Source organism: Macaca thibetana, chromosome 6 (genome assembly GCF_024542745.1).
Source record: "Macaca thibetana thibetana isolate TM-01 chromosome 6, ASM2454274v1, whole genome shotgun sequence".
Classification (NCBI taxonomy): Eukaryota; Metazoa; Chordata; class Mammalia; order Primates; family Cercopithecidae; genus Macaca; species Macaca thibetana.
This window is the reverse complement of record NC_065583.1, coordinates 5354783-5371500: the sequence shown is the minus strand read 5'-3', so window position 1 is coordinate 5371500 and position 16718 is coordinate 5354783. Positions and strand designations below refer to the sequence as shown.

General features: G+C 41.2%; 1 protein-coding gene across 5 annotated transcripts in view; it reads left to right on the top strand.

The window, feature by feature from the left end:
- Positions 1-16718, top strand: part of SIMC1 (SUMO interacting motifs containing 1) — a 91510-nt gene that overhangs the window by 48462 nt on the left and 26330 nt on the right. For all 5 annotated transcript variants that reach the window (XR_007726299.1, XR_007726301.1, XM_050793162.1 and 2 more), the window contains exons 4-5: positions 732-801; positions 13187-13341. Coding sequence is in view for 3 of the 5 variants with exons in the window: in XM_050793162.1 (XP_050649119.1) it covers positions 732-801; positions 13187-13341 (225 nt within the window). In the remaining 2 variants the exon portion in view is untranslated. The remainder of the gene's footprint in view (positions 1-731; positions 802-13186; positions 13342-16718) is intronic.

The following is a 16718-nucleotide window of genomic DNA, read 5'->3' as shown; positions in this document are numbered from 1 at the left end:
CTCAGGGCATAGCTTTCTCTTGACAGGCTTTTTTAACCTGTTACACAGTGGGTGACTTAGTATATTAGTGTTATTTAAATTGCAAATGATAAGAAACCCAGTCCAAGCAGACCTTAACTACTGGTAAAAGAGAATGTAATGCCTCTTGTTACTAGAAACCTAGGAGTAAGATGTGACTTGATTCAGTATACAAAAATGGTTACCAGGATTCATTTTGCAGCTCTACTTTGGTTCTGTTTTGGGGCTGCGTGTGGTAGCCCTCTCACCCTCAGGCTTTTATGACACTTCCAGTGGGAGACAGTGTCTGTTTCCTTTACAGTCACCCAAGAGTTCTGAAATTGAGTCTTGCAGGATTTAATTGGCCTAATGAGAGACATGACTATATCTTTGAGCCAATCACTGTGAATTGAGGGGTAGAACAGCATGATTGGCTAAAAAAGTCATATACTTCATTTTGGCGTTCTGGTAGGTAAAACTAATTGGTTAAGAGTAGTGAAGAGTTGGTTTCTTAAGACAAAATTATAGTACTAAAGCTTTCCAAAAGGGGAGTGGATACTGGGTAGCAAAAAACAATGAAGTTCCACTACTCTCAGATTGACATGGTATAATACCACAGGGTGAGCAAGAGCGTGGAGGATAAGAAGAGGCTTCTTCCTTCTATCACCTTCCAGATCCCATCCCTTCTCCCTCTAAATTCTCCATAATTCTAATTGATTTCACTTGACTTTCAGGCTACATCCAGCCAATGCCAAGACAGTGGAGTGGGACTGGAAACTGCTCACCTACGTCATGGAGGAAGAGGTAACAACAATTACGAGGTTATATCTTCTGTAGGGGAAGTTTTAACTGTAAAGAAAAGTGATACCAGGTGCCATGGCTCATACCTATAATCCCAACATTTTTGGAGGCCGAGGCAGGAGGACAGTTTGAGCCCAGAAGTTCAAGGCCAGCCTGGGCAACAAAGTGAGACCCTGTCTCTACAAAAATAAAAATAAAAAATTAACCAGGCATAGTGACACATGCCTGTGGTCCCAGCTACATGGAAGCCTGAGGCAAGAGAATTGCTTGAGCCTAGGAGGTCGAGGCCAGTGATCCATGATCACAACACTATTCCAGCCTGGGTGACAGAGCAAGACCCTGTCTGAAAAGAAAAGTGACAGTAAATCTGGTAATAAAGTCTACACCATTATTCCCTCCTGATACTCCCACCCCTGCCAAAAAATTCCTATTGAAATGGTATGTGCTGTCTTCCAATTCAAGATTTAGTATGTTTACTTATCCCTCTCCTTGAGATCCCATTAAAAATAATAGTAAATGAATAGAGAAAGTTATAAATTCATGGCTATAAAAAAGAGGGAAGGATAGTGGATTTGAATGAAGATTAGGGAGACCTACAGAGAATGTAAGAGTAATGACTGATGAAGCTGGGCAGAGAAAGCCATATACATGTAGAAAGGCTACAGCCAAGGAAGGACGAATCTTCCCTTTAGAGCACCAGAGAGGTCTTGGACTCAGAAACACAGTATCTAATAGAGGGCAGGAGTCAGATGTGGGCTGTAATTGGATATTTATTTTGAAAGTTGGTGGATGGAACAGCCAACCTCTTCATTACTGAGGACAGGAGGATCAGTAGCCAGGTTACCCACCTTCAGGCAAAAAGTGAGAGAATTTATTGTCTAAAAAAGTTTAATGAGGCTGGGCACGGTGGCTCATGCCTGTAATCCCAGCACTTTGGGAGGCCAAGGTGGGCAGATCACATGAGGTCGGGAGTTTGAGACCAGCCTGCCCAACATGGAGAAACCCCATCTCTACTAAAAATACAACATGAACTGGGTGTGGTGGCACATGTTTGTAATCCCAGCTACTCAGGAGGCTGAGGCAGGGGAATCGCTTGAACCCGAGAGGTGGAATTTGCAGTGAGCCAAGATAATGCCATTGCACTCCAGCCTGGGCAGCAAGAGTGAAACTCCATCTCAAAAAAAAAAAAAAAAAGCTGAAGGAACCGTCTGTAATAAACAAAGACAGCTAGTGCAGAGTTGGTGCTACAGGAAAAAGGTCTTCCACATTCTGACCTTTAAGGATCCCCGAGTTTAATAGCCAACTTTTTGTCTGCTCACCTAAAGCAATTAGCTACAACAAATTACTTTCAACTTAGAATTCTGTACATAGCCAAACTATCAGTTAAGTGTGAGGATAGAATTAAGACATTTCCAGCTATGCAGGAATTTGAGAATATATCCCCACACCCTGTTTCTTAGGAGGTTACTGAGGTAGTGTATCAAAGGCATGAGGAAGTAATCAAAAAAAGCGGGAAGGCATGGGATCCAGGGAACATCAGATTTAATCCAGGAGAATATTGAAGAGAAGTCCCAAAATTACGATGAAGAGCGCACCTAGGAAGCAATTAGTCCAGATTGGAGTGAAATAACGGAGGACTTTAAATAGGAACAGTCTGGGAGACATCAGCAAGATGGTAGACTAGGAAGCTCCAGGCCCTTGTTACCCCATGGAGACACTGAATTAACAACCATATACAGGCCAGAATATCACTGTGAGAACTCTAGAGCCGAATTAAGAAGCTTCAGTGCCCAGGCCAATGCCTAACCCAGAGCATAGTCTATCAAAAGTGCTAGGAAAGTTTGTGGCATTTTACATGCCCATGTGCCTTTCCCTGCCTGGCAAAGCATGGTTCAACCAGGAGAAAACCTCCCATACCTTGGCTCTTCCCTTGGGCCAGAAACAAGAGAGTGGACCATGCATACAATGTACTGACTTGTATGGGGGCTGCCTGGCCGCCCACCTCGGCCTCCCAAAGTGCTGGGATTACAGGCATGAGCCACTGTGCCTTTCCTGGAGTGGGAGACTGAGGTGGGAGTATCACCTGAGGTCGGGAGTTCTAGGCCAGCTCAGCCAACATGGTGAAACCCTGTCTGTACTAAAAATACAAACATTAGCTGGGTGTGGTGGTGCATGCCTGCAGTCTCAGCTACTCAGGCACAAAAATTGCTTGAACCCAGAAGGTGGAGGTTGCAGTGAGCCAAAATCGTGCCACTGCACTCTAGCCTAGGCAACAGAGCAAGACTCTGTCTCAAAAAATAAAATAAGTTATGGGTATACAGTATATAAATATCTAACTTAAGACATTGATAACATAAATTGGGGTGGAGTAGTAAAGAAGTAGAGGTTTTTGTATGCAACGAAGTTGTTAAACTAGATTGTTACAACTTTAAGATACGTTATGTAATCTCAATGGTAACTTCAAGTAAGATATCTATAGAATATACCCAAAAGGAAATGAGAAAGAAATCAAAACATGTCACTGCAAAAAAAAATCAATGAAAAATGAAGGAAGGCAGTAACAAAGGAAAGTAGGCCTGAAAAGGCTACAAGACATATAGGAAATAATTAATATGGCAATAGTAAGTTCTTCCCTATCAGTAATTATTTTAAATGCAAATAGATTAAAGTCCCCAATTAAAAGACAGAGATAACTGAATGGACTAAAAACCAGGATCCAACTATATGCCATCTACAAGAGTCTCACTTTATGTTTTCAAATACCAAACTCTTGTCGCCAGGTGCAATGGCTCATGCCTGTAATTCCAGTACTTTGGGAGACCAATGTAGAAGGATTGCTTGAAGTCAGGAGTTCAAGACCAGCCTAGACAACATGGAAAGACTCTGTCTCTAAAAAAAATTGTTTTTAATTAGTAGGCATGGTAGCACACACCTATTGTCCCAGCTACTGTGGAGGCTGAGGTGGGAGGATCCCGTGAGCCCAGGAGTTCTAGGCTGCAGTAGGTTATCATAGTGCCACTACACTCCAGTTGGGTGACAGAGCAAGACCCTGTCTCTAAAAAACAAAAGAAAGAAAGACTTGCTGAAAATGAAAGGATGAGAAAAGATATTCCTCACAAATGGTAACCCAAAGAGAGCAAGGGTGGCTATACTAATAGATGACAAAAAGACTTTAAGTCAAAAACTGTTACAAGTGGCAAAGAAGGACATTATATAATAAAAGGGTCAGTTCGCCAAGGAGGTATAAAAATTACAAATATATATGCACTGAACATCAGACCTCCTAAATCTATAAAGCAAACACTGACAGAATTGAAAGAAGAAATAGACAACACAATAATAGTAGGAGATTCAATACCCCACTTTCGATAATGGATAAAATAACCAGACAGAAAATCAATAAGAAAACAGAGGACTTGAACAATACTATAAGCCATTTCAGCATAGACATATACAAAACATTCCACCCAAAAACAGCAGAACACACATTCTTCTCAAGTGTACATGGAATTTTCTCCAGATAGACCACAGGTTGGGCCACAAAACAAGACTTAAACAAAATATAAAAACATTGACATTATACCAAGTATCTTCCAATCACAGTGGGATGAAACTAGAAGTCAACAGCAGAATGAAATCTGGAAAACACACAAATATATGACAACTAAACAACACACAACAGTGGTTCAGAGAAAAAAAAAAAATCTCATGGGAAATTTTAAAATACCTTGAGACAAATTAAAATGGAAATACGACATACAAAAACATGGATGCAGCAAAAGCAGCACTAAGAAGTTACAGATGTAAATAAATGCTTACGTTAAAAAAGAAGATCTCAAACCAACAACCTGACTATATCTAAAGTAGGAAAAGAAGAAACTGAACCCAAAGTTAGCAGAGGGAGGTAATAGTAAAGATTAGAGCAGAGATAAATGGAGAATAGGGAAAAAAATGAACAACACTAAGATATGAGGTTTTTAAACATTTCATTTGTTTTGAGGCAGGGTCTCACTCTGTCACTCAGGCTGGAGCTCAGTAGCACAATTATAGCTTACTGAAACCTTGAACTCCTGGGCTCAAGCCATCCTCCAGCCTCAGCCTCTCAAGTAGCTGGGACAACAAGCATGCATCACCATACTCAGCTAATTTTTTTATTATTTTTTGTAGAGGTGGGAATCTAGCTAAGTTGCCCAGGCTGGTCTTGAACTCTTGGCCTCAAGTGATCCTCTCACCTTTGCCTCACAGAGTACTAGGATTACAGGCATGAGCCACTGCACCCAGCCACAGAGTTGGGTTTTTGAAAAGATCAAAACTGACAAACTCTTAACTAGATTAAAAAAGAGAGAAGATTCAAATTACTAAAATCAGTATTGATAGCTCAGTGATAGAATTTTAAAAAATTAGTAAAATCTGAAATGAAAGAGGGGGCATTACAACCAGTGCCACAGAAATAAAAAGGATTATAAGAGAATACTGCCAACAATTATACTCCCAATAAACTGGATAACCTAGAATAAATGGAGTAACTCCTGGAAACCTACCAAGATTGGCTCATGAAAAACTAAAAAATCTGAACAGAACAATAACGAGTAAGGAGTCAGTAATCAAAAACCTTTCAGCAAAAAAGCCTGCAACAAGGTGGCTTCACTAGTAAATTTGGCCAAACATTTAAATAAAAACACCAATCCTCCTCAGAGTTTTCCAAAAAACGGAAGGAGGATTTTATTTCAGCTTATTCTATAAGGCCAGCATTACCCTGTGATATGGTTTGGCTGGGTACCCACCCAAATGTCATCTTGAATTGTAGATCCCATAATTCCCACGTGTCATGGAAGGGACCCGGTGCGGGGTAATTGAATCATGGGGGCAGGTTTTCCTGTTCTGTTCTCATAATAGTGAATAAATCTCATGAGATCTAATGGTTTTATAAAGGGGAGTTCCCCTACACAAACTCACCTACTGCCATATAAGATGTAACTTTGCTCCTCATTCGCCTTCTGCCATGATTGTGAGGCCTTCCCAGTCATGTGGAACTGTAGGTCAACTAAACCTCTTGCCTTTATAAATTACCCAGTCTAGGGTATGTCTTTATTAGTAGCATGATACACCCTGATATCAAAGCCAGACCAAAAAAACTACAAGCAGCTGGGCGCAGTGACTCATGCCTGCAATCCCAGCACTTTGGGAGGCCAAGGTGTTCGGATTGCTTGAGGCCAGGAGTTCAAGACCAGTATGGCCAACATGGCGAAACCCCATCTCTGCTAAAGATAACAAAAATTAACCGAGTATGGTGGCATGCACCTGAAATCCCAACTACTGGGGAGGCTGAGGCAGGAGAATCGCCTGAACCCGGGAGGCAGGGGTTGCAGTGAGCTGAGATGGTGCCACTGCACTCCACCCTGGGCGATAGAATAAGACTCTGTCTCAAAAAAAAAAAAAAAAAAAAAAAAGGGAAAGGAAAAAACTACAATAAAACTGCCAACCAATGTACCTGATAAATGTTGATGAAGAAACCCTCAACAAAATACTAACAAACTAAAATTCAACAGCACATTAAAAGGATATGCAGTCATCCCTTGGTTGACTACATGGGGGGACTGGTTCCAGAACCTCCCTTGGATACCAAAATTTGCAGATGTTTAAATCCTGTATAACCTATACACATCCTCTTACATACTTCAAATCATCTGTAGATTACTTATGATACCTAATACAATGTAAATTACATGTAAATAGTTGTTATAGTGCATTGTTTAAGGAATGATGACAAGAAAAAACATTTGTACATATTCAGTATAGATGTAAATTTTTTTCAAATATTTTCAAATCTTAATTGGGTGAATCCATGGATGCAGAACCCACAGATACAGAGAGCCAACTGTACACCATGAACATATGGGATTTATTCCTGGATGGTTTAACATATGAAAATAAATGTGATACACCATATTACAGAATGAAGGAGAAAAAACACACGATCACCTCAATTAATGCAGAAAACACATTTGACAAAATTCAACACCCTTTCTCGATAAAGACGCTCAAACTAGGAATAGAAGAAAACTACCTCAACATAATAAAGGCCATTTGTGAAAAGCCCACAGTTGGCATCATACTGAATGGTGAAAGACTGAAAGATTTTCCTCTAAAATCAGACATGCCTACTCTTGCCACTTCCATTCAACATAGTACTTCAAGTCCTAGACAGAGCAGTTAGTCAAGGGAAAGAAATAAAAGGCATCCAAATTAGAAAGGGAGAAGTAAAATATCTCTGTTCACAGGTGACATGATCTTATGTGTAGAATATCCTAAAATTTCACCAAAAAAAAAAAAACTAGAAATAATAAGTGAATTCAGCAAAACAGTAGTATATAAAACCAGCTCACAAAACTCAGTTGCATTTTTGTTAAACCAACAATGAAAAATCTGAAAAGGAAATAACACAATTTCATTTACAGTATCATCAAAAAGAATAAAATACTTAGCCATAAACCTAACCAAGGAGGTTAAAGATTTGTACACTGAGAACTACAAAAAGTTGAAAGAAATTAGACACCAATAAATGGTAAGGCTTCCTGTATTCATGGAGTGAAAGACTTAATATGGTTAAGATGTCAGTACTGGCTGGGCGCGGTGGCTCAAGCCTGTAATCCCAGCACATTGGGAGGCCGAGACGGGCGGATCACGAGGTCAGGAGATCAAGACCATCCTGGCTAACACGGTGAAACCCCGTCTCTACCAAAAAAAGACAAAAAACTAGCCGGGCGAGGTGGCGGGCGCCTGTAGTCCCAGCTACCCAGGAGGCTGAGGCAGGAGAATGGCGGGAACCCGGGAGGCGGAGCTTGCAGTGAGCTGAGATCTGGCCACTGCACTCCAGCCTTGGCGACAGAGCAAGACTCCATCTCAAAAAACAAAAAAAAAACAAAAAAAGATGTCAGTACTACCCAAAGTGATCTACAGGTTCAACACAATTCCCATCAAAATCCCAACAGCATTTTTTTGTGTGTGTATGTGTAGAAATAGAAAATTCCATCCTAAAATTCATGTTGAATCCCAAGGGACATGAACTTTTAGTCTTTCAGAAGTTGGTGTCTTTACCTGAGCATGATGTTGGGCACCTGTAATCTCAGCTACTCAGGAGGCTGAGGCCAGAGAATTGCTTGAACTCGGGAGGCAGAGGTTGCAGTGAGCTGAGATCTTGCCTTTGCATTCCAGTGTGGGTGACAGAGTGAGACTCTTGTCTTTTTTTAAAAAAAAAAAAAAGTTGATATCTTGCAAAGGACACCCAACAGCCAAAGCAATCTTTTTTTTTTTTTTTTTTTTGTGACAGAGTTTAGCTCTTATTGCCCAGGCTACAGTGCGATGGCGCTATCTCAGCTCACTGCAACCTCCGCCTCCCGGGTTTAAGCGATTCTCCTGCCTCAGTCTCCCGAGTAGCTGGGAATGCAGGCATGTGCCACCATGCCTGGCTAATTTTGTATTTTTAACAGAGACGGGTTTCTCCATGTTGGTCAGACTGGTCTTGAACTCCCAACCTCAGGGGATCTGCCCACCTCGGCCTCCCAAGGTGCTGGGATTACAGGCGTGAGCCACCATGCCTGGCCAGTCAAAGCAATCTTGAAATGAAAAGAACAAAGTTGGAGTTCTCACACTTCTTGACTGTAAAACATAAAGCTACAGTAATCAAAGCAGTGTGGTACAAGAAAAAAGATAGATATATGGGATACAGAGCCCAGAAATAAACCTTTGGTACATAGTCAAGTGACCTTCATTAAGGGTGCCAAGACTACTCAGTGGTGAAAAGACAGTCTCTGAATGTCATAGGAAAACGTGGATATCCACTTGTAAAAGAATGAAATTGGACTCTGAACATATAAAAATTAACTTAAAATGCATTAAAGACCTGAATATAAGACCCAAATCTATAAAATTCATTGAAGAAAGCATGGGGCAAAGCTTCATGACATTGGATTTGGCAATTGATTTCTTGAATATGATACCAAAAACACAGGCAGCAAAACCAAAAATAGACAAATAGTACTACATCAAACTTCAGAACTTCTATGCGTCAACAGAGTAAGCAATAAAAATAGAAAATACAAAAATAGAGTGAAAAGGCAGCCTATGGGATGAGAGAAAATATGTATTAATCATTTATCTGATGAGAGTTAATATCCAGAATATATAAAAAACGACAGCAACTCGACAACAAATGAATAACCCAATTTCAAAATGGGCAGAGGACTTACATAGACATTTCTCCTAAGATGATATAGAAATGGCCAACAAACTTGTGAAAAGATACTCAATATAACTAGTCATTAGAGGTATACAAATCAAAACCACAATGCAATGTCACCTCATACCCATTAGAATGGCCACTATTTTTTAAAAAACAAAAAATAAGTGTGGGCAAGGATTTGGAGAAATTAGAACCTTTGTGCACTCTTGGTGGGATTGTAAAGTGGTACAACTGCTGTGGAAAACAGTATGAGGGAGTGTGAAATGGGAAGTTGTTCAATGGATATAGAGTTTCAGTTTTGCAAGATGGAAAGTTCTGGGGATCTTTTACAGGACTGTGAATATACTTAACACTACTGAACTGTACACTTAAAAATGTTTAAGGTAGTAAATTTAATGATAATATGGTTTTTATAACAATTTTTTTTTCTTTGAGACGGAGTCTCGCTCTGTCACCCAGGATGGAGTGCAGTGGCGCAATCTTGGCTCACTGCAAGCTCCGCCTCCCAGGTTCACACCATTCTCCTGCCTCGGCCTCCCGAGTAGCTGGGACTACAGGCACCCGTCACCATGTCTGGCTGATTTTTTGTATTTTTAGTAGAGATTGAGTTTCACCGTGTTAGCAGGAAGGTTGTGATCTCCTGACCTCGTGAGCCACCTGCCTTGACCTCCCAAAGTGCTGGGATTACAGGTGTGAGCCACCGTGCCTGGCCTTTATCACAATTTTTAAAGTTTTGTTAAAGAAAAAACAGATAATAACAAACATTGCCAAGAATGTGGAGAACAGTAAGTCTCATACATTGCTGATGAGAGATAAATAGTACAGGCACTTTGGAAAATGGTTTGACACTTCTTTAAAAGTTGAACATAAATTTATTCACCCTATCTATTTCAATTCTAGATATAGACCCAACAAAAACGAAAATGTCTGTCAGCGAAAGACTTATATTCAAATGTTCAAGGCAGTGTTATGCATAATAGCCAAAATGTGGAAATAACCCAAATGTCCATGAGCTGGTGAATGGATAAACAAAATGAAATACTATTCAGTAATAAAAAGCAATGAGCTATTGATGCATACTAATAATACAGGCAAACCTTAAAAAAATTAAGCTATGTGAAAGAAACCACACATAAAACATTACATATTATATGATTCTATTTCTAAGAAATGTTTAGAAAAGGCAGATCTAGAGAGATAGAAAGCAGATGAGTGGTTGCCTTGGCCTGATGATTGGAAAGGGAACTGTAAGTGCCCATGAGGGATCTTTTGGGGTAATGGAAATGTTCTAAAAATAGATTATGGTAATGTTTGCACAACTCAGTAGGTTTACTACAGATCATTGAATTGTACTTTTAAAATGGCTGAATTTTATGGTATGCTACTAAAGTTGTTTTATTTATTTATTTTTGAGACAAGGTCTCTTGCTCTCTCACCCCGGCTGGAGTGCAGTGGCATGATCATAGCTCCCTGCACCCATGACCTCCTGAACTCAAGTGATCCTCCTGCCTCAGCCTCCTAAGTAGCTCGGACTACAGGCATGGCTCATTTTTTTATTTTTATTTTTGTAGAGATGGGGTCTCACTATGTTTCCTGGGCTGGTGGTGTTTCCTGGCCTCAAATGATCCTCCCACCTCAGCCTCCCAGAGTTCTGAGATCACAGGCATGAATGACTATGCCCAGCCCACATTATTTAAAAAAAAAGAGAGAGAGAGAGAATTATTTCGGGGAAAAAAGGTATTATCAAGATTCAGCACTATTCTTGAAGAGTTGAAAGAGGTATATTATAATTACAGGTAGTTAAAGGAGGGGAGAAAAAAGCAAAACTCTAGAAAAACAAAAAGCTTCACAAGAAAGGAATGATTTTCTTAGTTTACTATGTGGATTTACTAAAAGTATTTAGTAAATGTATTTAGTAAATACTTTTAACATAATCCTGACACTGTAAACACCATGGAGTTATAACATTTAGAATATATACAAAGCATAGGAGACAATTTTATTAGCCTTGATGATGTAAAATGGAAAGTATAGAAGATAAAGGTTGGAAGATGAAAAGCGACAGGACCTCTGAAAATAGTAGGGCTGGTGTAACATTCTTATCTTCCAAAATGGGGAGTCAAGAGATAACTGTCTGTAGGTGATAGAAATACACTTATTTTAGGAAGAGAAGAGGTGGGGGATTTGGCCTAAGTAAATTCTTACCTAGCATAGCAGAAATCAATAGATAATGTCTACAGTTGATAAATCAAGAAATCATAATAAAAGTCTGTTTCTTTAGAGATGTTTATGGTGACTTCTAGAAGAATGAGTTAAAAATTATTCTAGGATACTGGAGAAGACAAGTAGTGGTGGAGAGTGGTGTCAGTAGAAGACTTTTTACCAAAAATCTAGCACAAGGCTGGGCGCAGTGGCTGACCCCTGTAATCCCAACACTTTGGGAGACCAACGTGGGTGGATCACCTGAGGTCACGAGTTCAACACCAGCCTGACCATTATGGTGAAACCCTGTCTCTACTAAAAATACAAAAATTAGCCGGGCTTGGTGGCAGGCACCTATAATCCCAGCTACTCGGGAGGCTGAGGCTAGAGAATTGCTTGAACCTGGGAGGCGGAGGTTGTAGTGAGCCGAGATTGTGCCACTGCACTCCAGCCTGGGTGACAGACCGAGACTCCAAAACAAAAAAAAAGAAAAATCTAGCACAGGTACTTGATTTTTTAAAAAAGCATTTGCATCGGTTATCAAGGATTAGAGAAAAATAAACACATGTGGAAGACAAAGATATTGTCACCTCCTCCCAAAAAAGAAAGAAATGATATGTATTTAGAATGGTCACTTAGTTTCCTACTGACTGAATCATATCCTGGTCCATTAGTTTATGTTCTGAGAAAATATACCTATTCCCTGGAGTTCGGAGGTTTCCACATAGTCCCGAAATAGTTTGGTACCTCTCATTCTTTAAAGTTTGAAGCCTAAGCTCCCAGCACTTGTCTCGTAGTAAAGGGAAACCAACAAATTGTGCATGCCTGCCTACTATGTGACAAGTACTTACACTGTCTTTGGTAAGGTTAGAATTATCCCCATATAAACTACGAGGACGCTAAGTTCTAGATGGCTTAAATAAAGGACAGAGCTAGATCTATTTTTTTTTTTTTTTTTTTTTTTTTTTTTTTTTTTTGAGACGGAGTCTCGCTGTGTCGCCCAGGCTGGAGTGAAGTGGCCGGATCTCAGTTCACTGCAAGCTCTGCCTCCCGGGTTTTTACGCCATTCTCCTGCCTCAGCCTCCCGAGTAGCCGGGACTACAGGCGCCCGCCACCTCGCCCGGCTAGTTTTTTGTATTTTTTAGTAGAGACGGGGTTTCAATGTGTTAGCCAGGATGGTCTCGAACTCCTGACCTCGTGATCCGCCCGTCTCGGCCTCCCAAAGTGCTGGGATTACAGGCTTGAGCCACCGCGCCCGGCCTAGAGCTAGATCTAAAACAGCAACAAAAACTGAATGCTGTGTGCCTCCAAAGCCCATGCTCTTCAACTGTTTGTCAGTTAGGATCATTTCACCTGTAACAGAATACCCAACTCAGACTTGGCCCAGCAGTCAGGTTGAGCCAAGCCAACAGACTTGGCTCAATCAGGTCCCATGACTGAAAGTTCATTAGCAGAGTGGACATCATGGCAGTTTGATCTAGCAGCACAGGAGTCATTAAAGAACCAGTTTCTCTTTCTCTGTTTTGCCATCCATAGTTTTGGGTATATCCTGAGGTTGATAGGTTCAGTGACAGGGAGAGATTAACTTCCCATGGCGGTCTCTTAAATCAAATGATCTACAATCCTAGAGATTCCAGTAGATATTTGATTGCAACTTAGGTGTTAGAAAATTATAATTATTTGCAGATGACTAGATCCTTTGAACAAGTAATAATACTTAAAAAATGGTTTCTGAAATCTTATAAGGTATGATTCTTTCAGCAGTCACCCTATTTGTCCTCTCTCATAATGACCCAGACTACCTACCCTCTCCTGGGAGCCTCTCTTTTGAGCACAGGCATACTTGATGCATGGCCTTCTCTTGGGCTTAGTGTTTATGAGAGCCCAATGTTGACTGTCATCCAGGAGACTGCGAAGACTGACTTCTCATTCTTTTTCCCACAGGGACAGACTCTGCCTGGGCGAGTCCTTTTCCTGCGTTACGTCGTTCAGACCCTAGAAGATGACTTCCAGCAGACCCTGAGGAGACAACGGCAGCACCTGCAGCAGTCCATTGCAAACATGGTGCTGTCCTGTGACAAGCAGCCCCACAATGTCAGGTGAGCAGCCACCTGAGCCCTGAGATGGGAAGAGGTAAGGGATTATAGGTGGGCAGCTGCTAAAGCCAGAATATCAGCCAGGTGAGGTTTTCTAGTCAGTAGGTAGTATAGTAGGGCTAATTGTTAAAACTACAGATAGACCGGGTGCAGTGGTTCACACCTGTAATCCCAGTACTTTGGGAGGCTGAGGTGGGCGGATCACTTGAGGTCAGGAGTTCGAAACCAGCCTGGCCAACATGGCACAACCACGTCTCTACTAAAACTACACAAAGTAGCAGGGTGTGGTGATGCATTCCTGTAATTCCAGCTACTTGGGAGGCTGAGATGGGAGAATCATTTGAACCCAGGAGGCAGAGGTTGCAGTGAGCCGAGATTGCGCCACTGCACTCCAGCCTGGGTGACAGAGCAAGATTCCATCTCAAAAATAATTAATTAATTTTTAAAAATAAAACTATAGCTAATCATAAAATAACCCCCTCCTGATAATCATAAAAGAAACCAACAATGCGGCAGGCACCACATAGCTTGAGTGATTTTTCTCTCAAGACCAACAGACTTCCTTTGGTCTATTTCAATATTGTCCAAACAACATTATGAGATCTAGGGGAGAACCTTATATAAAACTTTTCAGTTTCTATTAACCTGCATTTATTCCTATCCCCCGATGAACCTCAATATAAATCTCATTTGTCACTACTAGTTTCTGAAAAGTAGTATCTGTAACAATAGGTCATATAGTTGACAAGGTACAATAGATAGTAAGCATGTGCTCTTTTTTTGCAGAATCAGAGTGAGAGTTTCTGGAAGCATGGAACTACTATATGCTTATACCAAGGGGGAAAGTATGATCTTTAGGGCAGGGGATCGTGGGCTGGAATTTTTGTTTTGGAACTACAGACAGCCCTGACTCATGATGGTTTGACTTAGGATTTTTTGACTTTACATTGGTACTGAAGTGATAACCATTCAGTAGAAACTATTCCTCAAGTACCCAACAAACATTCTGTTTTTCATTTTCAGTATAATATTCAATAAATTCCATAAACTGTTCAACACTTTGTTACAAAATAGGCTTTGTATTGCATGATTTTGCCCAACTATAAGCTGTCAGTGTTCTGAGCACATTTAAGGTAGGCTAGGCTAAGCTACGATGTTCGGTACATTGGGTGCATTAAATGCGTTTTCAACTTAAAATGTTTTCAACTTACAATGATGTCTTAGTCCCTTTGTGTTGCCATAAAGGAATGCCTGAGGCTGGGTAATTTATAAAGAAAAGAGGTTTGTTTGGCTTACAATTCTACAAGGTGTACAAGAAGCATGGCTCCAGCATCTGCTTCTGGTGAGGGCTTCAGGAAGCTTCCACTCATGACAGAAGGTGAAGGAGAGCTGGAGTATCACCTGGCAGGGAAGGAAGGAAGACCAGGGGCAAGGGTATAGTGCCAACCTCTTTCAAACAGCCGGCTCTCAAGTGAACTAATAGAGTGAGAACTCACTCGTTACTATGAGGACAGTACCAAGACATTTATGAAGGATCTGCCTCCATGACCCAAACATCTTCCACTAGGCCCCATCTCCAACACTGGGGATCACATCAACATGAGATTTGGAGGGGACAAATATCAAAGCTATATCAGTTGGGTTTATCCAGATGTAACCCCATCATATGTTGAGCATCTGAACATCCCTTGCTTTTTTGGAAATGGCTCTTACTAGAAGGGTGTACCGGCATCTCTTTGTTCAGAGCAGCGTTGAAACTCTTCCACTCATACTTACGTTCTCATATGTTCTTGCATATTTGTTGAAAGTAGTATTCACAGGTCAACATGGGGTATTGAGTATGATAAATCCTCTAATAAAAAGGAGGACGTTTCATTATGTTTTGGGCATTGGTCAGCTTTCCTACCCCCTTAGTTTGCATGCCCATATTTATTTCCCTATATGTGGTATTTTATCTAAATCTTAATCATTTTAGGGGTGCAAAATCAGTAAGCAGAGGATCAGCAAAGAGCACAAGACAGCACAGTTGAATTTTAAAGTGGAAAATTGGTCAGGCGCAGTGGCTCACGCCTGTAATCCCAACACTTTGGGAGGCCGAGGCGGGCAGATCACCTGAGCCCAGGAGTCCAAGACTAGCCTGGCCAACGTGGTGAAACCCCATCTCTACTAAAAATACAAAAATTAGCCATGCGTGGTGGCATGCGCCTGTAATCCCAGCTACTTGGGAGACTGAGACAGGAGAATCGCTTGAACCTGGGAGGCAGAGGTTGCAGTAAGCCGAGATCACACCACTGCACTCCAGCCTGGGCAACAAGAGTGAGCCTCTGTCTCAAAAGCAAATAAAAAATAAATTTTAAAAAGTGAAAAATAATTTATATAATGAGAACAATTCCATCTACCATTATGCTTTGCTGCCTAGGCATTAGAGTGAGTGGGATACACAAGGCACTGTTCTCTCGGTTGCTTTCATTTTCACCTCTTGTGGTGTGAGCCTCTCACTGTACAAGGTATGACTCTTGGGTTTAAAGATAGGCATTTAAGGCTGGGCACAGTGGCTCACACCTGTAATCCCAGCACTTTGGGAGGCCAAAGTGGGCGGATCACTTGAGGTCAGGAGTTGGACACCAGCCTAGCCAACATGGTGAAACCCCATCTCTACTAAAAAATACATTAAAAAAAATTTTTTTTTGCTAGGCATAGTGCCAGGCACCTGTAATCCCAGCTACTTGAGAGGCTGAGGGCAGGAGAATTGCTTGAACCCAGGAGGTGGAGGCTGCAGTGAGCCGAGATCGTGCCATTATACTCCAGCGTGGGCAACAGAGGAAAACTCTTGTCTCATAAATAAAGGCATTTTGGGGCGGGCATGGTGGCTAAGGCCTGTAATCCCAGCACTTTGGGAGGCCAAGGGGGACAGATCACATGAGGCTAGGAGTTTGAGACCAGCCTGGCCTCAAAACCCACCTCTAGTGAAAGTAGAAAAATAGCCAGGCATCATGGTGCACTTCTGTAATCCCAGCTACTCGGGAGACTGAGGCATGAGAATCATTTGAACCTGGGAGGCAGAGGTTGCAGTGAGCCAGGATTGCACCTCTGCAATCCAGCCTGGGCAACAGAGCAAGACTCTGTCTCAAAAACAAAACAACAACAACAAAGATAGGCATTCTTGAGGGGTGTTTGTGACCTGTAAATCTAGGCCAGGTCCTCTGTTTCGTGCTTACTCAATGAAAAAAATCATTTGTTTCAGTTGGCAGGAAAATGAACTATCTTTGATTCATTAAGAAATGGATATTAGACTGAGTTGGTGATTACAAGGATGTATGCATGTATTTATCTAAATTCATCAAACAAAACTTTGGCAATTTATTGTATGTAAATTATAC